General features: G+C 41.6%; 1 protein-coding gene across 3 annotated transcripts in view; it reads left to right on the top strand.

Annotated features, from left to right (window-relative positions):
- Positions 1 to 26,690, top strand: part of LOC142652678 (guanine nucleotide-binding protein G(q) subunit alpha) — a 149,576-nt gene that overhangs the window by 83,595 nt on the left and 39,291 nt on the right. For all 3 annotated transcript variants that reach the window (XM_075828339.1, XM_075828353.1, XM_075828345.1), the window contains 3 exons: positions 22,638 to 22,792; positions 23,147 to 23,275; positions 26,503 to 26,632. In XM_075828339.1, the coding sequence (XP_075684454.1) occupies positions 22,638 to 22,792; positions 23,147 to 23,275; positions 26,503 to 26,632 (414 nt within the window). The remainder of the gene's footprint in view (positions 1 to 22,637; positions 22,793 to 23,146; positions 23,276 to 26,502; positions 26,633 to 26,690) is intronic.

The following is a 26,690-nucleotide window of genomic DNA, read 5'->3' as shown; positions in this document are numbered from 1 at the left end:
TAGGTACGTGCGACTTTTTGATCTTTTTATTCCATTTTTTGGGAGCTGAAGTGGCCAAAAAATTGTGATTCAGGTATGGTTTATTATTTTCTTTTAATGTTTTCACTGCGCAGGATAGATAATGAAATACTTTTGTAGTTCAGGCCGTTACGGATGCGGTGATACCAATTCGGTATAGTTTATTTTTATTAATAATAAAGGACTGATAAGGGAAATGGGGGATTTTTACTTTTTATTACTTTTAAAACTTCTTTAAGGGGTTAATCAGCGGGGACACCGCGATCGGCCCCTGCTGACGGAGCTGCGGCAACTGCTGTACGAGACCGCAGTTGTCACAGCTCCTGTATGTGTCGGGAGGACGGACGAAATCGCCGATCCTCCTGTGACGTATTATTCCGTCATGGAGCGCGAACGATGTACTTACCTTGACTGAATAGTACGTCAAGGAGTGGGAAGGGGTTAAACACGCACACGTAAGTGAACGCGTCAATGGGAAGCTTAAAGCATGCGTTTTTTACCCTTTTTTTGGCATGTAAAATGCGCCATCGCGTCGAATACACGCAGTGTGAACAAGGCCCTATGCTTTTAATGTCTTTTCTGGATGAACCACTCCCTTTTTATTGAATCAAACTATTCCGTTTTGGCTCTGCTCCAGCGGAAATGCTGCACTTCACATAAAAAGTTCACTTATCAGTTATTTCTTTCTGAGCAGACAAGCGGTGAACGCTGTGGATACACTGCGGTCAATTACATTTCCATTCTTATCTATCTCCTAAACCCACATTGCAGTGATGACTAATCGATTCCACTGGGAAAGCAACAATCCCGTCGGTGTATGACGACGAGGAGCGCTCGAAAGTAGATTTGTAGCAGAGAGCATCAAATGTAGAAAGTGCTGCCAGAGCTTATCCCTTAGTCATTGTGGGAAAGGCTGGTTCTCTTTATTTTTCTCCTAATTTTTTCCAATGTTTCTCTTGCTATTAACCTCTGACCCAGCATGACCTAATTTTGGTTTTAAAACACATGTACCATTTAGGCCTTGTTCCCATCACGGTTCTGCTCTATGCGGACCGTATACCTTTGAATATGAAAAAAAGTTATTCAAACCTTTTCAAAAGTTATTTCATGGTGTATCCATAGACATTAGAAAAATGAAACGTAGTCCCCAAAAAAAAAAACTTGTTTTGTTTTACATTGTCAATGGCTGACGTATGGAAACATAAGCCTTTGCATACATTAAACAAATGCATTTTAATTTCCATTTTTGTAGAAGAAAATAAGTACGTTTTAACCGACCTAACCCACCCCTCTGCTGGCGCCAAAACGCAAAGCGTTCACTTACGTTAAAAAAAAAAGTGTGTTTTTAACAGTAAGGCTGGATTCACACGAGCACATTATGTCCGTAATGGACGGAATGTATTTCGGCCGCAAGTCCCGGACCGAACACACTGCAGGGAGCCGGGCTCCTAGCATCATAGTTCTGTACGATGCTAGGAGTCCCTGCCTCTCCAGGGAACTACTGTCCTGTACTGAAAACATGATTACAGTACGGGATAGTTGTCCAGCAGCGAGGCAGGAACTCCTAACGTCGTACATAACTATAATGCTAGGAGCATGGCTCCCTGCTGTGTGTTCGGTCCGGGACTTGCGGCCGAAATACGTTCCGTCCATTACGGACGTAATGTGCTCTTTTGAATCCAGCCTAAATATTTACACACACGTGCCTACATGTGCATCGTATTTGTCAATAAAAAAGTATTCAGAAGTATAAAGCCTCGTTCACATCTGCGTTGGGTTCCCATTCTGACGTTCTGTCAGAGCTTTCCGTCAGAACGGGACCCTGAACAGACACAAACCAGAGGTTACCGTTTCCATCACCATTGATTTCAGTGGTGAACTACGCTATTACTTCCGGCATAACGACAGGTCCGGTGCACAACAGTGACAAACGGAAACCTCTGGTTTGTCTGTTCAGGGTCTGATGGAAAGCTTCGACGGAACGTCCGAACGGGACCCCAACGCAGATGTGAACGAGGCTTTATACTTCTGAATACTTTTTTATGACCGACAGGGGGGATCAGACTCTACGGAGCTGTCTTCTGAGCAGGACACTGCTAATACAGCACTGGAGCCGCTGCCTCTGCAACTCTCATTCCATGAAGCACGTGTGAGCCCTGGAGTGGCTTCAGGTGAGCCCACGCTGCGTGATGTGATTAAATCCCTTCTCTAAATGTAATACTGCCATCAGTTCACTGTCACTGCAGGTGGGGGGCATGAGGCAAGAGTAATCTGTCCTCAGACAGGACGTTCACAAAATTTCTGAACGTACCACTGAGGTGGAGGAGAGAACCTCGACTTTGGAGGATGATATGCTCAAAGTCAAAAAATCTTCTAGGAGAGCCATGCAGGATTCCATGGCTTTGTGGGCTAAGGTGGATGACCTGGAAAACCAATCTAGGCGCAACAATGTCCGCATTATTGGGGTCCCTGAGAAAGCCAAGGGATCTATTCCTAAAGATTTTATTGAAGGCTGCTTTCTACAACAATTCGGGAAGGATGTCTTGTCTCCTTAAATTTGGTATTGAGAGGGCTCATTGCGTCCCCACTAGGCCGCTGCCGCCTGGGCGTCTGCCACGTCCAATTCTGGCTAAAGTGCTTCATTTTAAGGATCGGGACACGTTTTGCTTCGTGGTGATCGGGATATGACGGAGCTCAGCATTAATGGATGTAAAATATCTGTTTTTCCGGATTACTAGGCTGATGTGCAGAAACGACGGGCTCGTTTTTTGGATATAAAAAGGCGACAGAGACCTAAAGGTGGTCTACTCTATGCTGTTTCCCGCCAAACTTTGAGTTGCGGACCTAGCCAGTACTCATTTCTTTGAGGATCCTAAAAACGCCTTGCAATGGCTGTATCCACATGAAGGACAACTTCGCTTGGAGAAGGTGCCTCCTGACACTTGAGCTGTGTTCCTGGAGTGATGTTTATCAGGCATTTGGTGGTTTCTGGCCTGTCTGACTGCCTTCATTTATTTGTTTGATTTATTTTCAGTGCACCGTAATGTGGTTGTGTTTTCCCTTTTAGTTCCTCTGGGGTCTTTGCCCCTCCTAGGAAAAAAGGGATGGGGGGGTGGTTGCTGCTCCTTTCCTTGCAGTTTGCATAGATTGGGTAATGTGCTATGTATACGCCGAATTCTATGGGTTGTACATTTCTATTGTTAAAAGTACGGTGGGAAGGTTTCGGTATGGGGGGGGACAGGCGCTGGACCATATTGTCTTAAAGGGAATGTGTCGCTAGAATTTATTTATTTTTTTTTTTCAGTTAAACAATTAGTATTTGAGTGATTACACATTGTGTTTTAATTTTTTATTTATTTTTTCACAAGTCAGAAAATATAAATTAGATTCTAATTTATAACATTTCCATGTGCTGGGCACTAGAGGGAGCAGTTCCCAAAATTGCAGCATGGTCACTGTGGTAAAGCAACCTCATTGATTTATGCTGAAAATTTGGGGTGGACACACTCTCCTCTAGTGTCCTCACACAATCCCCCCTCCGTTCTTCTGGCTAGTGCAAGGAGAAGGAAGGGTTTGAATCTTCAAACCTCCTACACAGTGTGCCGTCATTTTCTGAGCGACTGCACAGTGTAGAGGGATTAGATACAGGGCTCAGCAGACAGTATCACATGAACATAATACACACATCACATACTCTAACATAAATTACCTGCCGCCTTCGCTGGTCTACGCTCCTATTCCTTGCGCCTGAACATATGGCCGGAAGCCGCGGCCGGAAGTCGTCATCTTACTGTCCGGCAGTGGCTTCCAGTCCACATGAAAATGGCGCCGGATTTTGCTCCGAGAATGAGATTCCTTTTGGTCTGTGTGGGAGCGGCGCATTCGCCGTTCCCACGCAGACGGCGTACGCTACAGAGAATGGAACGGCTCCCGTTCGCATTCTCTATGGGGTTGTATGTGCCGTATTCCATCTCTGTGTCGTTAATCGACACATACAGAGATGAAAAAAATGGCAGCCCCCATAGAGAAGTAAAAGTTTGAACACCGTAAAAATTAGAACGTGACAACACTAATAAATAAAATGTTTGTTTATATTTTATTAAAAGCAATATAATAAAAAGAATTAAAAAATCCTGACACCTTCCCTTTAAATTAACTGAGTGGTGGACGGGAAGGGAAATGAAGCTGTACATACTGCATCTTAATGTTACATGTGTGAAATATGTCTATGCCAACTATAATTATCTGGAATGTCAGAGGGTTATCTGATGCTACTAAAAGACATGGGGGTGTTTTTAGATTTATGTTAAAATGTCCCCCTGCTATTTATTGTTTGCAGGAAACGCACCTCACTACTGATGAGGTTGATTTCATGCAGAGACCTTGGATAAGTTCTGCATATCATGCTACTTACTCTAATAATTCTAGAGGGGTGAACATTATGGTGCATAGGGATGTGCCATTCCAGTGTCTTGCTCAGTGCATTGATGAGGGAGGTCGTTGTGTGTGTCTCCTCTGTAAACTTGATCAGCAGCTCCTTGTGCTTGTCTCATTGTATATTCCCCCTCCTTTTTCTTCGGTTCTGCTGAAAGAGGTGTTGGAATTTGTGGCCCTGCATACTGGGACTCCGTGTATGTTGGTGGGGGACTTTAACAATGTTGCTGACTCGGCCTGGGATAGATGTCATATGGCTGCCCCACCTGTGGTGTCGGAGCGTACCCCTTTCGATGTACTTATTGCAGAAGTTGGCCTTATAGATGTATGGAGAGACAAACACCAGCTGGATAGACCGTTTTCCTGCTGCTTTCTCGACGTACGCGTCGTTCTCTCGTATAGATCTGCCCCTTTGTTGTCCTGTGTTGTGCCCCAAGATAAAGGAAGTTGAATATTTGCCTAGGTCTTTGTCGGACCACTCTCCCTTACGGATTGTTATGGCACTAAGGGAAGGATATAGCGGCTTCTGGCTGTGGAAACTTAACCCGTTCTGGCTGCCTATTATGCATGATGGGGACCAGGTCCCGCGTTTGTTAGGGGAATATTTTGAATTGAATGTGTGTTCGGCATCGGTGTATTCAGTATGGGAGGCTATGAAGGCCTATTTAAGGGGGAGGGGTGATTAAGTCCATTAATATTACTAAATCTAAGTCTAAGGCTGTGGACACCACACTACATGCTGATGTGACGTCTGCGGAAGTAGCTTTTATGTCTAACCCGACACCGGATACTAGTGAATGCTTGAAGCAAGCCCAGTCTTGTTTGAAGACTCACCTCCTGGAGGTGGCTGATAGAAAGAGACAGTTTGCCAAACAGGGATTCTATGTGGAGGGGGAGCAGGTTGGCCACATGTTATCTATGATATCTAGGGCTCAGCGCGGCTCGGCACATATTAGTGCTTTGACTGATGGTTCGGGTAACTTGCTTACTGATGTCCTGGGTAATTTGGGAATTTTGCAGTCCTTCTATGCTGCTTTGTATTCCTCCAAGGTCATTCCTACTAGTTCAGACATCATGAGTTTCCTGGATGCGGCTAGACTGCCTACATTAACTGAGGAGGCTAGGGTCCAATTGGATGCCCCTCTTAGTCTTGTTGAATTGCAGGAGGCTGTGCGAGGTATGGCTAATGAAAAAACCCTGGGAGTGGACGGCTTGCCCACAGACGTGTATAAAAGGTTTGAGGAGGTACTGTTACCCCGCCTTCTAGAGTTGCTCCAAGAGTCTTTAGTGCTTGGTTTTCTCCCGGCATCTATGCAGGAGGCTATTATTGTAGTGCTGCCCAAGGAGGGGAAAGACCCATCGCTCCCTGAGTCCTATCGCCCTATCTCCTTATTGTTAAAATCCTTGCAAAAGCCTTGGCAAATAGATTAAATAAGGTTATTACTTCTATTGTTCACCCTGATCAAACCGGATTTATGCCTGGGAAAGCAACGTCTGTAAATCTTCGATGGCTGTTTCTTGGCTTACAGATTCCGCCGGATAATCCTGGTAATAGGGCCATCCTCGCTGGATGCTGCCAAGGCATTCGACAGTGTTGAATGGCCATATTTGTGGCACACACTTGCTAGTATGGAGATAGGTCCGTTTTTCATCTCTTGGGTCAAAGTGCTATAGTCCCACGGCTAGAATTTGAGCAAATGAGAGCCTATCTGAGAGGTTTCCACTTTATAGGGGTACGCGACAGGGGTGTCCGCTCTCGCCTCTCCTTGCCATTGAGCCCCTGGCTGCTGCGATTAGACTCTCCTCTAAAATTAAAGGGTTTCAGTACGGTGGCTATGAAAACAAAATTCCGTTGTACGCAGATGATGCGTTGCTATTTTTGGGTGATACTGGACCCTCCCTGATGGTGGCTATGGCTCTGGTTGATGAGTATGGATGCCCCTCTGGTGTTACTATTAACTGGCAAAAGTCGGCATTGCTCCCGCTTGATCCCTTACCTGTAATTGTGGTGGGAACGGGGAACATGATCCAATGTGTTGAGCAGACTCGCTACTTTGGTATTGAGGTGACTAGGCGAGTGTCTGATTTTGAAGATCTTAACCTGACTCCTTTACTACAGAAGTTTAAAGGCAAGATTGGTGCATGGTGCAAGCTGTCTTTCTGTCGTGGGTAGGGTGAACCTTATTAAAATGATACTGATGCCGCAGTTGCTCTACATATTACACAATGCACCGGTGTGGATCCCGCTCAATAGGTTTCACAGGATAAATGCTCTTTTTCGTTATTTGATTTGGCGCAGAGGTCACCCTAGATTGAGGTTTGAAATATTGCAGAGGCCCAAAGATTCGGGGGGCTTGCCCTCCCTAACCCCTGGACATATTTTCTGGCTGTGCAGTGTCAACTTCTCAAGGGATGGGGTACACATGTAGGAGAGGAGGCTTCGGCATCGATACTGCAGTATCATTTGACATGTGATGTGTTGTTAGAGGCTATTGAGAGTGGTCGTCTCTCGGGTAGACGATCTGTGTTTCCAACGTTAGACCTTAGCCACAAAACATGGGGAAAAGCTAAACATCTACAAGGGGTGCAGGGTCACACGGAATATACTCCCTTATGGGGGAATGGTTAGCTCCCAGAATTTCTTGCGCTAGATGGTTTGGAATACTGGATAGAGTTGGGGCTTACGAGGGTATCCCAATTGGTTAGTGAACCTGACTTTAAATCCTTTCGGCAGTTTCAGGATGACTTGCATATCCCCCATAGTAGATTTTACAGGTATCTACAATTAAGGCATGCCTTTCAGACACAATTCTCCCAGTCCTCGGTGGTTATACAGCAGGACACTCTTATTCAAATCCTTGGTCCTTCTGGTAATACAAAAGGAGTTATATTGGGGGTGTATCAGCTGCTTTTGTCTAAATTTTTGGATAGATATCCTTTAGTTGCTATGTGTAAATGGGAACGGGATATACATGGGATTGATGAGGACCAGTGGTCTACTATTCTGGAGGCTGTTCCCAATGTTTCTTTGAGTGAGGGTGGTAGACTCTCTCAGTTGTATATATTACATTGTGTCTATAAAACGCCGGTGGTGCTTCATTGTTTTGGTTTTCGACCTAATGCTACTTTCCCGAGATGTGGTCTGGAGCCTGCTGATCTCCTCCATATGCTGTGGGATTGCCCGCAACTGGATCTGTTCTGGACCGGTCTCCTGGCAATTGTGGGGAGGGTGTTTTCTATGTCGGGTCCCAGGGACCCGACATAGGGTTTTGTAGATGGGCTGCCTCTGGACTCACACGGGAAGGTGGCTGTAGGGAGACTGCTGTATGTGGCTCGAAAGTTAATTGTGCAGCATTGGATACAGCCCTCTCCGACGACCGAGCAAGAGTTTATAACAAAGGTGAACCTGTTGCTGCTTAATGAAAGGGTTGTTTTTCTTAAACGTGCAGCGTCTGCTAAATTCACCAAACTATGGGTGTCTTGGCTGGACACTGATAGTCTGGCTTGTGTCTCACTGCTGTTCCTAGTGTATAGGGGGTGGGATGATGGAGGCCTGCTGTAAATGTGTTCTTGTGTCATAATGTTATGTGGCTGTTTGGAGGAATCTCGGGGGCAAAATATGTCTATGCTGGTATATGCTAAGTTGCTCTTTGACAAATGGGGGGCTAATGGTCACATGATACATACTGTAACTGTGTATATGTATATATATATTGTGTATGTGTGTATGTATATATATATATATATATATATATATATATATATATTATAATATAATCTGCCCTGCGTGGCGAGAACTTCCTGTGTCTATGTAATGGTCCTGTCCTTTTTCATTTCTGGCTGATTGGTTGGGGGGGGGGGGGGAGTTCTTTTGTGTATGTTTCTGTATTTGTTGAAAATGTTCAATAAAAAGTATTTGATTAAAAAAACAAAAATTGCTTTTGAGATAATTGGCCAATTACCTTTGGTCCCCTGAAAAAGAGGCAGCTACATATTAAAGAGCTGTAATTCCTAGTCTGTACTTTAACCCATATTGATTACATAACTGTAAATTCAATACGTTTTGGTAAACCGCTAAAATGCCAAAACTTGTCACTGTCTAAATAATTCTGGACCTAAATGTAGGTGTATGTGTATGTATGTGTGTGTATATATATATATATATATATATATATATATTAGTCATTTGCAATTAATTAGAATATCATCAAAAAGTTAATTTATTTCAGTAATACAATTCAAAAAGTGAAACTCACATATTATATAGATTCATTACACAGAGTGATCTATTTCCAGCAAATTTTAAGACATAAAGGAGAAAAAGCACCCCAACATTTGAAAAGCAATTTCTCCCGATTACGGCAATACCCCATAAGTGGTCATAAACTGCTATTTGGACACACGGCAGGTCTCAGAAATGAAGGAGAACCATTTGGCTTTTTGAGCTCAAGTTTTGCGGCAATGATTTTCGGGTGCCATGTCGCATTAGCAAAGCCCCTGAGGGGCCAAATCAGTGGAAGCCCCCCCAAAAGTGACTCCATTTGGGAAACTACACCCATCAAGGAATTTATCGAGTGGTATTGTGAGCATTTTGACCCCACAGGTTTTTTGCTGACTTTAGTGGAATTAGGCCGTGAAAATGAAAATGTACATTTTTTTCCAATAAAATGTCAACAGTTTCAATTTTTACAAGGCATAAAGGAGAAAAAGCACCCCAACTTTTGAAAAGCAATTTCTCCCAATTACGGCAATACCCCATAAGTGATCATAAACTGCTGTTTGGACATGTCACATTTGCAAAGTGCCTGCGGGACCAAAACAGTAGGAACCCCCCAAAAGTGCCCCATTTTGGCAAACTACACCCCTCAAGAAATCTATCTAGGGGTTTAGTAAGCATTTAGACCCCACTGGTGTTTTGCAGAATTTATTGGAATTAGGCCGTAAACATGAATATCAATATTTTTTCCACTAAAAAGTTACATTTTTTCATATTCACAAGGGATAAAGTAGAAAAAGCACCCCAATATTTGTAAAGCAATTTCTCCAGAGTACAGAAATACCACACATGTGGTCATAAACTGCTGTTTGGACACACGGCAGAGCTCAGAATGGCAGGAGCGCTATTTGGCATGCAGATTTTGCGGAATTGGTTTTTGAGTGCCATCTCACATTTGCAAAACCCTAAGGTACCAGAGTACAGTAGAAGCCCCCAAGAGGTGACCCCATTTTGGAAACTACACCCCTCAAGGCATTTTTCATTTCCCTTGACATATGACAGAGCTCAGAAGTGAAGAGCAACATGCGCATTTGAGGTCCATTTTGGTGATTTTCACAGCATTGGCCCACAATTGCAGGGCTCTGAGGTCAAATAGTAAAACAAACCCCCAAGTAGTGACCCCTATTTTGCAAACTACACCCCTTAAGGTATTTTAAGGGGTGTAGTGAGCATTTTGCCCCCACAGATGGTTTTCCATTAGTAATTAATGCGCAGTGGATGGTGCAAAGTGAAAATTGCAATTTTCCGCTGATATGCCATTTTCATGCACAATATGTTGTGCAACCGAAGACACACATCTCGTAAACTGCTAAGCTGTTTCCCCTGGGTATGGCGATGCCATATATGTGGACGTAAACTGCTTTTTGGGCACGCTGTAGGGTTCAGAAGGGAGGGAGCGCCATTTAGCTTTTGGAGCGCAGATTTAGCTTGGTAGTTCTGCTCAGGGATTTACTGGTATTTCAGTTTACAATGTGGGGGCATATGTAATCTCTGCGGAGTACATCAGGGCATAATTAGAGGGTATAATAATGTGGTAAATAAATAAATGGTGCCCAATCAGATTGTGGCATCTTCGGGGTTAATGGCAGGGAACAGAATCATGCGAGTCCTTGAGGGCGAATTAATTATATTAAACGCCCAGCCCTACCTCCAGCCTCTGTCTACTACACTATGTGAAGCTTCTTCATGCTGATAGGACAGCTAGAGATTGGTTCAGAGTGCACTAGACCAGAGGAGGTGCACGAATAGGGTCCCAACCCAATCGTATTTAGAAAAAGTATTCGGCACACAATCGTTGGTTTTGAATTCTTAGATTTTTATTGTATTGGATGCCAGGGGTTTGGTGCGTGCAACGTTTCGGTCAAAGGACCTTCGTCAGGCACTTGTTCCCACTGGTCGCTGGTGTATTCAGATGTACGGCCCTGTCATCAGTATGCCGGATTTCCGCTTATTTTTGGAAATCCGCCATACTGATGACAGCGCCGTACATCTGGATACACCAGCGACCAGTGGGAACAAGTGCCTGACGAAGGTCCTTTGACCGAAACGTTGCACGCACCAAACCCCTGGCATCCAATACAATAAAAATCAAAGAATTCAAAACCAACGGCTGATAGGACAGCGTCAGAGGCTGTGAGGTATCTCCACCTCAGGAGAATCACTGCTGTTGACACCCACTTGTCTAGTATAGCCTCATTTGCATATTTATTTGAAAAGTTATGAGCTTTTTTTCTAAACTTTTTGGGACGCAATTTTCACTATCATTATCAGTGTGACAGCGCCTATTAGATTAGCTTGGAGATTGTGTATTACTAAACTAGTGACAGTTCCTCTTTAAAGGGGATCTGTCACGTTTTTATTCTGCCATGTCTGAGGGCAGCACATAGTAGAGACAGACACGATAATTTCAGCACTTAGTCTGTCACTTAGTAATGTTATGTGGTCTAGGAGACGTTATTTGTTGAACTCGAAACGTTGTGGCAGTACTGCAGCACTGGAATCCAGTGAAATTCCTGATATTCCCCCACCCTTCAGCCACTGATTGACCTTTTTCTCTGTTATTGTGTATAGGGAGAAATGTGTACATCAGAGGCTGAAGGGTGGGCGAGCAGGAATATCATTGGATTCAATTGCTGCAGCGCTAGCCGTGCGCTGCAATTGTAATATGTACATTTTCCTACTGCTGAACATTACTAAGTGACAGACTAAGCGCTGAAATCAGACAGTGCAGCATAAAATCCTAACGTATTCTCTTTATTTGCACATCCTACTGATATGTAATACATACATAATAGTACATATGTCTCCATATAGTTGAGATATTTTTACATAAGAGAATTGAGTTTTTTTCTATTCTAAATTTATTTCTGAATTTATTAGGGTATAATCACACTGGGCGGATACTCTGCGTAAAAGTATACCGCCTATCCACCATAGAGCTCACATGGAATTCCTTTTCTTCCCTTTTTTTTGTTTTACTTAAATTTTATTGTGCAAACGCCATAAAATACAAAAAATATATACATTTGGTATCGCCGTAATCGTATCGACCCGCAGAACAAGGTAAATATGATATAGTTCCCCCGGTGAACACCATAAAAGACAATTAGAATTAATAAAGTTGCATTTACGCCAAAATGGTATCAATGAAAACGACAGATTATCCCGTAAAATATAAGCCCTCACACCGCTCAGTGTAAAAAAAATTAACAGTCTGGTTCTCAAAATACGACGATATAAAATTTGCAAGTGAGTTTCAAAAGGGGGATATCATCGGGCACCATTTATCAGTGCGACACTGGCCACACATCTATGGATTATTATGTATTTACTGCATTATTCTACCACCTTATTATGCCCTGATGTACTCCGCACAGCTTACGTATACCCTGATGTACTCCTCAGATCTTATCTATCCCCTGATGTACTCCTCCACAGCTTACATATACCCTGATGTACTCTGCACAGCTTACATATGCCCCCACATTATAAACTGAAATGCCAGATGCCAGTAAAACCCTAAACAGAACTACTACAAAGCAACATCCGCGCTCACTACACCTCTAGATAAATGCCCTGAGGGGTGTAGTTTCCAAAATGGAGTCACTTCTCAGGGGTATCAGTTGTACTGGTACCTCAGAGACTCTACAAATGCGACATGGCACCCAAGAAACAATCCAGCAAAATCTGCATGCTAACTAGCGCTCCTGCCTTTCTGAGCCCTGCCGTGTGTCCAAATAGCAATTTATGACCACATCTGGGGTATTGCCGTACTCTGGAGAAATTGCATTACAAATGTTGGGGTGCTTTTTCTCTTTTATCCCTTGAAAAAAATGAAGAAATTCAAAATTTTAGTTTAAAAAAATAAATTATATTTTCACGGCCAATTTCCAATACTTTTTGCAAAAAACCTGTGAGGTCGAAATGCTCATATTCCTAGTTAGATTCCTTGAGATGTACAGCTTCCCTAATGGTCACTTTTGGGGGGGTCGCCACTGTGTTGGTCCCTCAAGGCTTTGTAAATGCGACATGGCACCCGAAAACCATTCCAGCAAAACTTGAGCTCTAAAAGTCAAATGGTGCTCCTTCCCTTCTTAAGCCCTGCTGTGGGTCCAAACAGCAGTTTATCACCACATATCGAGTGTTACCAGACTGGAGAAATTGCTTTACAAATGTTGGGCTGCTTTTTCTTCTTACTTGTGAAAATGAAAAAAATTGGAGCAAAAACTACTTTTTGTGTGAAAATGTAGATTTTAATTTTTACGGCCTAATTCTAGGAAATTCCGCTAAAAACCTGTGGGGTTGAAATGCTCACTATACCGTTAGGCTGAATTCAGATGACCGTAGTAAATGTCCATGTGACGACCGTTAAAAATCTGCAGTATTTATCCTACGTGTGAACTTACTCAAACTATCGGTCTTACAAGCAGATACATTTCAATTTAGAAAATTTCTAATTTCCAAAGATGGTGGCGGCTCAGCTTCCGGCTCAGAAGCTGAGCCAGCGTCATCAGCAGTGGGTGTCCGCTGTATGTTACAGCAGACATCCCACTGTAAAGGCAGGAACCGGAGCTAGCTCCGATTCCTGCCATTAACCCCTTCAATGCAGCGATCAAATGCGAGAGTGGTTTGTATCAAATCTGCAGCCTGCCATGCGATGGCAAGGTTGGCGACTGCTACTATGGCAACAGGAGGCCTAACAATGGCTTCCTATCTGCCATTACGGAAGCTGATTAGGCCATGTCCGGAGGCGGAGCCTGATCGGCTTGCTGTCAGTGAACAACTGACAGTTCTAATACATTGCACTACATAGGTAGTGCAATGTATTTGAACATCAAACAAACAGTTGGACCTTCAAGTCCCCTAGTGGGACTAAAAAAAAGGTGTAAAAAAAATACAATAAAAGTCAAGTAATAACATAAAACACAATCGCCCTTCTTCCCTTATCAAGTCATTTATTATTGAAAAAAATAATAAAGCCATACATATTTGGTATTGCTGCAACCGTAACAACCTGAACTATAAAAATATTATGTTATTTATTCCGCACAGTGAACGCCGTAAAAAAAAAACTAAAAAATACTGCCATAATTGCTATTTTTTGGTCACTTTGTCTTCCAAAACTTGAAATAAAAAGTGATCAAAAGTCGCATGTACCCAAAAATGGTACCTATAAAAACTAACTCGTCTCGCAAAAAACAAGCCCTCCTACAACTCCATCGACGAAAAAATTAAAAAGTTATGGCTCTCACAACTTGGCGACATTCTCTTTACAAAAGTTATTTCATTGTGCAAAAAGTTGTAAAACATAAAGTGCTAAAAATTAGGTATCGCCAGAATCGGACTGAACCGCAGAATAAAGGTAACATGTAATTTATAACGCGTGGTGAAGGTTGTATAAAAAGAACTAAAAAAAGATGCCAGAATTGCAGTTTTTTGGTCACCTCGCCTCCCAAAAAAGTAATCAAAAAGTCGCATGTACCCCAAAATGGTACCAATAAAAACTACACCTCTTCCAGCAAAAAACAGCCCTCATACCACTATGTCTATGAAAAAATAAAATGAGTTAAGGCTCCAATAAGTTAGGAAAGAAAAAATATGCAGTTGTGCCGACCTGAGGGGAACATTTCTTCTGTTTCAAGTGGCAAATTATCAAGGCCCCTAAAATTAGGGAACCAGGAAGGGGAGGGCCCAAACATATCTGCTGGAAGCGAGGGTGCCCATATTATACCAGGACAACACTTTCCCAGCAAAATTCCCCAAACTGCAAAGGTGCCGAGTGTGGACCAAAAAAGGAATCAGTAAGGACCATTTATTAGTGAGACACCGGCCTGTGCAGAAAGGTTTGTGTCACAGCGTAACTAATATCTATGGATTATTTTATTGTTTTTTTTTTTTTTTTACCCCATTATTATACCACCTGACTATGCCCCATATATACTCCGCCCGGCTTACATGTACCCCCACATTATAAACGGAAACACCAGTAAGACTCCAAACAAAACTACTACCGAGCAAAATCCACGCTCCAAAAGCCAAATGGCGCTACCTCCCTTCTGAACCCTACAGTGTGCCCAAACAGCAGTTTACTTCCACATAAATGGCATCACCATACCCGGGAGAACCCTTTTAACAATTTTTGGGGTGTGTGTCTCCATTGGCACAAGCTGGGCACAACATATTTGCCGCTGAAATAGCATATCTAGGGAAAAATTTAAATTTTTACTTTGCACCTTCCGCAGCGCAATCATTCATGGAAAAGGCCTGTGGGGTGAAAATGCTCACTACACCCCTTAATAAATGCCTTGAGGGGTGCAGTTTCCAAAATGGGATCACTTCTCAGGGGTTTCTTTTATTATTTCACATCAAAGCCTCTGCAATTGTGATCCAATACTTTGTAAATTGCCAAATTAGGCCTTAATTTTACATGGTACTCTTTCACTCCTGAGCCTGGTCGAATGTCCAGGCAAAAGATCAGGGCCACACGTACGGTGTTTCTAAAACCGGGAAACGCAGCATAATAATAAGACAGCGGTCTTGTTATGGTGGCACAAGCTTGGCACCACATATTGGCATATCTATGGAAAAAAAATCCCATTTTCACTCTGCAACATAGAGTGCACACCAATTTCTGGCAATCACCTGCAGGGTTAATATGCTCACTACACCCCAAGGTGAATACCTTGAGGGGTGTAATTTCCAAAATGGGGTCACTTTTGGGGAGGGGGATACACTGTTTTGGTCCCACAAGGACTTTGAAATGCGACATAGCGCCCAGAAACCAATCCAGCAAAATCTGTACTCCAAAAGCAAATGGCGCTCCTTCCCTTCTGAGCCCTACTCTGTGCCCAAACAGCAGTTTATGACCACAAATGGGGTATTGCCGTACTCTAGAGAAGTTGCTTTACAAATGTTGGGGGGTTTTTTTTCCTCTATTTGTTGAGAAAATGAAAAATTTTGAGCTAAAGCTACGTCTTATTGGAAAAAAAAAGATTTATTTTTAACTTCACTGCCCAATTCTAATAAAATCTGTGAGGGTCAAAATGTTCACTACACCCCTAGATGGATTCTTCAAGGGGTGTAATTTGCTAAATGGAGTCACTTTTTTTGTCATTTTCACTGTTTTGGTCGCTTAGGGGCTTTGCAAATTCTCCAAAAGCCAAATGGCGCTCTTTCCCTTCTAAGCCCTGCCGTGTGTCCAAACAGCCGTTTATGACCACATGTGGGGTACTGTTTTACTCGGGAGAAATTTCTTTACAAATGTAGTGGTGCATTTTCTCCTTTAGTCCTTGTGGAAATTAGAAAAAATTAGCTAAAACTACATTTTCTTTGAAAGAATATAGATTTTCATTTTTACGGTCTACTAATAATTTCCGCAAAAAACCTGCGGGGTCAAAATGCTGACTATACCCCTAGATAATTTCCTCAAGGGGTATAGTTTCCAAAATGGGGTCACTTTTGGGGGATTTCCACTGTTTTGGCACCGCAAGAGCCTTTCAAACCTGACATGGTGCCTAAAATATTTTCTAATAAAAAGGAGGCCCCAAAATCCTCTAGGTGCTCCTTGGCTTCTGAGGCCTGTGCTTCAGTCAATAAGTGCACTAGGGCCACATGTGGGGTATTTCTAAAAACTGCAGAATCTGGGCAATAGATATTGAGTTGCGTTTCTCTGGTAAAACTTTCTGTGTTACAAAAAAAAATAGATGAAAAATGCATTTCTGCAAAAAAAAAAATGTAAAAATTTCACATCTACTTTGCCTTAATTCCTGTGAAACGTCTAAAGGGTTAAGAAACTTTCTAAATGCTGTTTTGAATACTTTTGAATACTTTGAGGGGTGCAGTTTTTAAAATGGGGTGACTTATCGGGGGTTTCTAATATATAAGGCCCTAAAATCCGGTTCACAACTGAACTGGCCCCTGTAAAAATAGCCTTTTGAAATTTTCTTGAAAATGTGAGAAATTGCTGCTAAAGTTCAAAGCCCTGTAACCTCCTAGAAAAATAAAAGGATGTTCAAATAACAATGCTAATCTAAAGTAGACATATGGGTGATATTAATTAGCAACAATTTTGTGTGGTATTACTATCTGTCTTACAAGCAGATACATTTAAATTAAGAAAAATGCTATTTTTTGCAATTTTTCGCTAAATTTTGGTGTTTTTCACAATTAAATACTTAATGTATCGAGCAAATTTTGCCAGTAACATAAAGTCTAACGTGTCACGAGAAAACAATCTCGGCATCGCTTGGATAGGTAAAAGCATTCCGAAGTTATTACCTGAAGGGGTTAAAGACCAAACTAGGCTGCGTTATTAAGCGGTTAAGCAGCCTTAAAACATGGCATTTGTTACCTTGTCATCTTCGAGTATATTTCTTCTGCGGAATTTCCACAACGGAATTCTGTTAGGAAATTCTGCAGGATTGACAGTAGCTGCAAAGTGATTTAGAAAATCACATGCCCATACTGCGGGGAAAAAAATCTGCGAAAACGTTAATTGACCTGCGGTGCAGAATTTAAATCCACAGCATGTAAATTTATGTTACGTTTTCTGTTGCGGGTTTTCCCCATTGAATTCAATAGGGTTGCAAAACCTGTAAATAATAGCCAAGTGTTGTGACTTATGCAGTGACATCGCAGCGATTCTGCCTCAAATCGCAACTCAAAGAAAAAAATAAATAAATTTAAAAAAATAAATATTTATATATATATATATATATATATATATATATATATATATCCAGAACTCCCTGCTGCTTCCTCCAGCCCGGCCTCCTGTGATGATGTTCCCTGCAGCGTCAACCAGGGAGACCGACCGGCAAAGGAGGAACGTGTCACCATGACAATGGCTGAGGTAAGTATGAATGTTTGTTTGTTTTCCCTACTCTGCTTTCCGCAGTGGAAATTCCATCCGAAAAACCTCACGTTTTCCGGAACGGAATGTGCTGTGGGTTTCAGGTCGGATACGCTGCATAGTTTTTACGCAGCGTATCTGACCCATGGCAACCCAGCCTAAAGGTGGTTTTACACAGGCAGAAATTGCCCATGTTTAATCGACTTTAACAAGCACAAATTGACAATACAGCTCATAGATCAGCACTCGTTAGCTCCACATGGATCAATGATTGTTAAGTATTGGGACGAATGATCAGTACTACAATTGTTTGTCCCTGTGCATTACCATCATGTCGGCAGCACATCTCCCTGTTTACACGTGGAGCTGTACTGCCGAATGGTGACCTTTTTTTTTTTGGCCCCATAAAAGATGCAATCAGCCGCTAAATGAGTGTTTGCTTGTTAATCGGCTGATCTTTCCCTGTTTACAGTTTTATAGAACTTCTTTCTTGGCAAATAAAATGTCTCAGATGTGTTATTTTGCCCTTGCACGTTGCGGTCACAGAGATTTATGGCACAGTTCCTTTTTGTTTACTGCCATATGTATTTATGTCCTTCTCAAGTGGTATCTTTTCCCTTCTTTACAAAGGATTTATTTACTTTGTACTGCTTCACTGCTCATTTCATCCTACAGTGCTTAGGGTATGAAAACAAGCTAAAACCTAAATATTTGGACATTAATGTCAGCTACAGTAAGTTTACGGACAATATGAATAGAAATAAATCTTAAAGAGGCTCTGTCACCATATTATAAGTGGCCTATATTGTACTTGATGTGATCGGTGCTGTAATGTAGATAACAGCGGTTTTTATTTAGAAAAACGGTCATTTTTGACGGAGTTATAACTTATATTAGTTTTATGCTAATGAGTTTCTCAATGAACAACTGGGCGTGTTTTACTATTGACCAAATGGGCGTTGTACAGAGGAGTGTATGAGGCTGACCAATCGGCGTCATACACTTCTCCCCATTAATTTACACTGCAGATAGCGATATAGCTATATCACTATGTGCAGCCACATAAACACACTATAACGTTACTGCAGTGTCCTGACAATGAATAGACATTACCTCCAGCCAGGACGTGATGTTTATTCAGAATTCTGACACTTCGCTAACAGAATCCCGACACTACAGCACAGCAAGCATAATCTTGTTTGAAATGACAGTTTACAGCGTAATCTCGCGAGATTACGCTTGCTGTGCTGTAGTGTCGGGATTGTATTAGCGAAGTGGTCAGGATTCTGAATAAACATCACGTCCTGGCTGGAGGTAATGTATATTCATTGTCAGGACACTGCAGGAATGTTAGTGTTTGTGTATGTGGCTGCACATAGCGATATAGCTATATCGCTATCTGCAGTGTAAATGAATGGAGAGAAGTGTATGACACTGATTGGTCAACGTCATACACTCCTCTGTGCAACGCCCACTTGGCCAAAAAGTAAAACACGCCCAGTTGTTCATTAAGAAACTCATTAGCATAAAGCTAATATAGGTCATAACTCCGTCAAAAATGATTGTTTTTCTAAATAAGATACTGCTGCAATCTACATTATAGCGCCGATCACATCATGTACAATATAGGCCACTTATAATGTGGTGATAGAGCCTCTTTAAGCTGGCCATATACTTGAGATTTTGTATGGATAAGAATGCCAATTTAGATAATTTTCTGCCGACTGTCGAGCCATTTCGTGACACGAATAAGGCCAGATTCACACGAGCGTGTGCGTTTTGCGCACGCAAAAAATGTGGCGTTTTGCGTGCGCAAAAGGTACATAACCGCTCCGTGTGTCAGCAGCATATGATGCGTTGCTGCATGATTTTCGCGCAACAGCCGCTCTCATTATGACACTGTATGTTTCTAAACAGAAAAGCACGTGGTGCTTTTCTGTTTTCATTCATAGTTTTTACTGCTGTTGCGCGAATCACGCGCATCACACGGAAGTGCTTCCGTGTGCTGCACGTTATTTTCACGCACCCATTGACTTCAATGGGTGCATGATGCGCGAAAAACGCACAAATATAGGACATGTCGTGAGTTTTACGCAGCGGACACACGCTGCGTGAAAATCATGGACTGTCTGAATGGCCCCATTGACTAAAATAGGTCCGTGCGAGGCGCGTGAAAATCACGCGCGTTGCACGGACGTATTATACATTCGTCTGAATAAGCCCTAAGCGTAACAGATGCCAACTGAAGAAAGATATCTGGAAAAGTTGATCAACCATGCTGGATGTTTTTGGTCGTTGTTGGGTGTAGTTGTGTGAAATCAGTCATTCCAAACGATAGATCTGAATCCTATCAATAAAAGCCCAGACCAGGCCACAGATCAAGGCACATATCGATCGGCGACTTTGTAATTTTTATTTCACAGACCAATCGTCAACTACAAGCCATTAATTTTTTTTGGGCTTCCTTCTATGGGATTTTTTGATTTAGTGTTGATACAAGTCATTCAGAAAAAGGCCATGTGAAATACCCAATGTATGGTCTGCTTAATCAAAACCAAATTTAGTTTTTTTTGTTTTTTTTTTTATTGTCCCAATGCATCTAAATTAAATAATGAAACACTTTTTTTTTTCTTTTCCCTTTGACGTAGCTGTATGAGGACTGGTTTTTGCGGGACCAGTTGTATTTTTTTAATTGTACTATTATGGGGTACATAGAATGTATTGACTCCTTGGCGACATGCCACATACATGTACGTGTCTGCTGCCAAGGAGGAGTATTTTTCCATTTATCCTGTAAAAAAACTAAAAAATAATTAACATATCTGGTAAAAATGGTACAGCCGCGTACATAAAATTCTGAACTATTCTAGTATAATGATATGTAATCCGCACAGTAAACGCTGTAAAATAAAAAATGAAACCTCCAGAATTGCGTGTTTTTGGTTCACAAAAAATGGAATTAAAAATTATCAAAGTCACATGTACCCCAAAATGGTACTAATAAAAACCACAATGAGTCCTCACTTTCTCAATCAATGGGGAAAAAAAACAACTCATGGCTCTCCGAATATGGCGACATAAAACAAATAATTTTTTTTAACAATTCATGTTTTTCTTTGTAAGATTTCTAAAACATAGAAAAACTATAAATTTGGTATCGCCGTAATCCTTTCGACCCGTACAATATAGTTGCCTGTCAGACTGTGCCTAAGGTACAACCTTAGAGATTGCCTGTCAGTTATACAATAATAGGAATATTACCATGGCAAGCTTCGGGACCTTTGTTAGGCCCCCATTGCCATGGCAACCCACCTCTGTAGCCACTTAGTATTTGCGGTCGCGATTGAACACATCATATTAATTGGTTAAGCGGCTTATATTATAGCTGGCACCCGCTGCGGATAACGTGGTCACAATATTTTTAGCGGTTAAGCAACGGACACCATGACGGATACCTGACCGAACCGATTAAAGTCAATGGGTTCCATCGGGTGCCAATGGTGTCATGCAACGGAGCAGAGCAATGGAAATTCTGAATGCAGATGGCAACAGGCCCTTAGTTATGTTTCCGTCATGTATCTGTTATTTTTTTTGTTGAATACAATGCTGCAGCAACTAAATCCTGACTGAAAAATACGAACAGAGGTGGGACCAGGTTAAGGGAGGACACATCTGTATCAGGGATAAATCCTAATGCACACTACAGTTAATGGGGTTGTCCAGGATTTGAAAAACTCCACTTTTGTTCATGGACTATCTTTTAGTAATTGGGGCTGAGATCAAATGCCAAAAACTTGGACAAGAGTGGCGCTATTTCTAGGAAATAAACAGACCCTTTTCTATAACCCTGGGAAACCCTTTCAATTTAGTTAGTCTTGAGTATTTTGGAATATTTCTGATGTCCAGTTTCACTAATGTTTTTATTAATCATGTTGAGTAATCTGAAATATCCAATTTAACCCCTTAATGACAGCCAATTTTTGTTTTTTTCCTCCTTCCCGCCTTCCTTCTACAATTTTTTTTTATTTTTATTTAGTCGACACAGCAGTACTAGGGCTTGTTTGTTGCGGAACAAATTGTAGTTTTTCGTGTCACCATTTAATGTACCATATAATGTACTGGGAAACTGAAGAGAAAATATTTGTGGTCTGAAATGGGCAAAAAACTGCGACTGTGCCATTTTTTGAGGGGTTTTCGATTTTTACCACGTCAATTGTGCAGTAAAAACGACATGTTCACTTTATTCTATGGGTTGTACGATTACGGCAATACCAAATTTTTTTATTTTTTTTTAATGTTTTAACACTTTCATAAATAAACTAAAATTTATTGAAAAAAAAAAATATTGTGTTGCCATGGTCTGAGAGCCAACATTTTTTTTTTTCCCGTCAATTGAGCGGTGTGAGGGCTTATCTCTTGCAGGGGGAGCTGTAGTCTTTTTTGGGGTGCATGTGATTTTTATTTTATTTTTATTCTGTTTTTTTATAACAGCAATTTGGTTGGTTTTAAAAAAAAAAAAATTTGCAGTGTTTAACGAGAAGGTTAATTAACTCTGTATTGTAATAGTTTGGACTTTTACGCACGCGGCAATACCAGATATGTTAACTTATAAAAAAATACAATTTTGCTACACTACTGAAAACTTTGATTAATTTTTTTCATTAGACCCTTTAGGGGACTTGAACTAGCAATCGGCAGATTGCAGGTTCAATACACTGCAATACTAATGTATTGCAGTGCATTGTAATTTTTACAGGCTTCTGTAACCGAGGCAGAAAGAAGGCACACCTTGGCACCCCCCTTTTTTTTTTTTTTTTTTTAATGGCTTAGATGCTGCGGTCACTGTTCCTGTTCCTGGCCGTTGGCTGTGTATTACAGCTGACACCCTGCACTAACACCCGCAGCATAAGGAGCAACATCTGCGCGTGAGCCCGCTCCATACTTAACCCCCCCGCACCAGGACTTACCGATCCGTTCTGGTGCAAGAAGGGGTTAAATTTAGTTCCGGAATATCTTGTCGTATTTACTATACTAATTGTTTTGTTTTGTTTTTTAAAGGGCCATGCACTGTTAATTCGGGAAGTTGACATAGAGAAGGTGTCCACGTTTGAGAACCCTTACGTAGATGCAATAAAATATTTATGGAATGACCCTGGGATACAAGAGTGCTATGATAGGAGACGGGAATATCAACTGTCTGATTCTACTAAATAGTAAGTACTAATTTGTATTGTAAAAACTGCCTGTAGACGAACAAGGACAGGTGTCCTTTATTCTTGATATTGTCTCGGATGCTTGCCTCTTTCATCCATTTTTGTGATGTGGCAGATTTGTCTCCATATTCAGTCCTCTTCTATTCTAATACAACTACACGGTTTTAAACTGCTTCTCTTCTGAAAAGTCACATTTCCATGTTAGTCTGTCACATGCTCATTATACGACCATAACCTCTTCTAGGCTGAAGGCATTTATGATAAATGAGCTTGTGGCATTATGAAACAGGACTAAGTATTGGCTTGTAAAGATATCTTTGTGACATGTTTTGTTTTCTCGTGTCTCCTTTATAGCTATCTTAATGACCTGGACCGCATCGCAGATCATGGATATCTGCCTTCCCAACAAGATGTGCTCAGGGTCAGAGTGCCCACAACAGGAATAATTGAATACCCATTTGATTTACAAAGCGTCATCTTCAGGTAGAAATATTGTTTGTATAGTGTAAGACGTTTATGCTTCATGGGGTTATCCAACAAGAAAAGCATTACTTATTTACAGGATAGGTGATACACGTGTGATCACTGCGGGTATGGCTTTTTTCCGGCAGTCCCTTAGATAATGAATGGAGCGGTATTGCACACCCGTGTCCACCACTTCAAACAGGGGACACAGGACCCTCATTCTCGCTATCGCTGGAGGCGTCAGCAGTCCGACCTGGAGTAACCACTTGTTTGTTACCTATCCTGTGTTTAGGGGATATGTTATTTTCGTTGTGGCACATAACAAGCGACCGTACAAAAGAGAAGCGTGCACATTCTTAGTACTCAAAATATAGATGCTTTTTGAAGCAAAAAAAATAATAATTTTTTAATCCATGTTTTAAGTGATTTAAAAACACTTTTAAATTGACGTTTATTAAGTGGTTTTTTTTTTAACTTTATAAGATACAACTTCTATGTATACTGCATATATAGAAGCCGTGTCGATCTGTCAGAACCGATTCCAGTAGTAGTTCTGACCGGACGGCTCGGCTAAAAGCTTGTCCTGTGTATATGAAAAAGTAAAAGCTGTATCTTGAAAAGTAAAAGAAAATTTATTTTTTTTAACAAAAGTCAATTGATTTATAAAATAAAAAAAGTGCTTCAAAGTCGTACATAGTCTTTAAAGAGGCTCTGTCACCAGATTTTGCAGCCCCTATCTGCTATTGCAGCAGATCGTCGCTGCAATGTAGATTACAGTAACGTTTTTATTTTTTAAAAACGAGCATTTTTGGCCAAGTTATGACCATTTTTGTAGTTATGCAAATGAGGCTTGCAAAAGTCCAAGTGGGTGTGTTTAAAAGTAAAAGTCCAAGTGGGCGTGTATTATGTGCGTACATCGGGGCGTTTTTAATACTTTTACTAGCTGGGCGTTCTGATGAGAAGTATCATCCACTTCTCTTCAGAACGCCCAGCTTCTGGCAGTGCAGATCTGTGACGTCACTCACAGGTCCTTCATCGTGTCGGACACATCGGCACCAGGGGCTACAGTTGATTCTGCAGCAGCATCGGCGTTTGCAGGTAAGTCGATGTAGCTACTTACCTGCAAACGCCGATGCTGCTGCAGAATCATCTGTAGCCTCTGGTGCCGATGTGTCCCCGCTCGTCTGACACGATGCAGGACCTGTGAGTGACGACACAGCGTGATCTCTCGAGAACACGCTGTGTCTGCACTGCCAGAAGCTGGGCGTTCTGAAGAGAAGTGGATGATACTTCTATACACAACGCCCAGCTAGTAAACACGCCCCGATGTACGCACATAATACACGCCCACTTGGACTTTTACTTTTAAACACACCCACTTGGACTTTTGCAAGCCTCATTTGCATAACTACAAAAATGGTCATAACTTGGCCAAAAATGCTCGTTTTTTAAAAATAAAAACGTTACTGTAATCTACATTGCAGCGCCTATCTGCTGCAATAGCAGATAGGGGCTGCAAAATCTGGTGACAGAGCCTCTTTAAGTATAAGAAACACATCCGACGAACAATTCTAAATGTTTTAAAAAAAATACCTTCATTCATAAGGGTCACAAATAATGAGGTGACCCTATTGCAGTGATGACCAGACAGGTAATGAATCAACCTCTTTACTCAACAAGATCATAAAATGCTAGTATATGACTTAAGAATCACATAGGTCACATTTAAAGTGCAAATGTATGAAGACATGCAAAAATAGTGCTAAAGTGCAATAGACTAACTTCAAAAAGCATGTGAGTAATGTGACATCAAATGGACATCATGGTATAATGCAAGACAATAAATCTAGCCTAAATGAGTTAGAGAAATATATTAATAGCCATACAAAGTGCATGAAGTCGAGGGTGGAAAAATGATATCTTGTTAAAACGTACACCAAGTTCAGCTTTCTCAGTGGTGGGAAGAGTGTTAGGCTGGGTTCACACAGAGTTTTTTGCAGGCGGAAAATCTGCCTCAAAATTCTGTTTGGAATTTTGAGGCAGATTTTGCTCTGTCGGCACGCCGATTTTCACGGCGTTTATCGCCCGCGGGCAAAAAACCACCTCAAAATAAGCTTTCTCTGCCTCCCATTCAGATCAATGGGAGGTCAGAGGCATAAACGCCCGAAGATAGGGTATGTCCCTTTTTTTTTCCGTTCGTGGGAAAAACCGCTTCCGCCTCCCATTTGAAATCAATGGGAGGCATTTTTGGCGCATTTTCTGACGTGGTTTCCGTGTCAAAAATCTCAGTGTGAACTCCCCCCTAAAAATGACAAAATTCTTGAGCAGCCATAAAATGGCAGCAATTTTTATGATGAACTTATGGTTAGTATTCTCTCGTTATTATACTACATTTTTATTGCCTACCAAACTAGTTCTTAACTCTGAAAAGGATACATAATGTGTTTGGATAAAAATACGTAAATACGTAGCAAAGAGTGCCCACTTGAGTTAGGCTCTGTTCACATCTGCGTTGGGGTCCTGTTCTGACGTTCCGTCTAAGGTTTCCATCAGAACAGGGACCCTGAGCAGACACAAACTGACACCGATGGAAACCAGGGGTTTCCGTTTCCAATCCATTGATTTCAACGGTGACGGAGCCGGTGTCCGTGGTTTACGTTTTGTCTCTTGTGTCGACTACGCTATTGCTTCCGGCAAAACGACGGGTCAGTTGTTGGAAAAAAAAGTTATAAAAGAACATGTCGGTAAGTATTTCACAAGCTGATGCTCGTAAACAAAGACTGGCGGGGAACCACCAAAGCTCTCGATCGGCGGGTATTAAAAAGCTGAGTAGTGGTGTGAGGTTCTTGGTTTTTTTTTTGTTTTTTTTTCTCAACAAGCAGATGACCACTTAAAGTGGTTTTCCGAGTTATTGTAAAAATTTAATTTTTTTTGCATCCCTCCTAAATTAGCCAAAGGGCCATTATTAACCTCAGAGGTTCCTGTGGTTCCAGCGACTCCGTTCCTTCCTGCCATTGTTTATTGACGTGGCTGCAGCGTTCATGTGGGTATACAAGCACATAATCACTGCAGCTATGTCAATACGCATCGGCTGGGAGGTACAGAAGCGGCGGCGCTGCAACGATGGGGATCTGTGAGGTAAGTAATGACTCCCTCATATATTAGCACATTTTTTAAATAATTCGGAAAACCCCTTTAATGTCATGTTGTCACTGGCAAGTAACTATTGCTCTCCTCTTTTATAGAATGGTGGATGTAGGAGGGCAGCGATCGGAAAGGAGGAAATGGATACACTGCTTTGAAAATGTCACCTCCATAATGTTCCTTGTAGCCCTTAGTGAATATGATCAGGTGCTCGTGGAGTCCGACAATGAGGTGAGTCTCTCATTTTGCTTAGTAGGCCAGGATTTAATTGATTGAATAAGAGTAAAAT

The sequence above is a fragment of the Rhinoderma darwinii genome, chromosome 1 (assembly GCF_050947455.1).
Source record: "Rhinoderma darwinii isolate aRhiDar2 chromosome 1, aRhiDar2.hap1, whole genome shotgun sequence".
Classification (NCBI taxonomy): Eukaryota; Metazoa; Chordata; class Amphibia; order Anura; family Rhinodermatidae; genus Rhinoderma; species Rhinoderma darwinii.
Note: the sequence above shows the minus strand (reverse complement) of the source record. Positions and strands in the feature narration are given on the sequence as shown.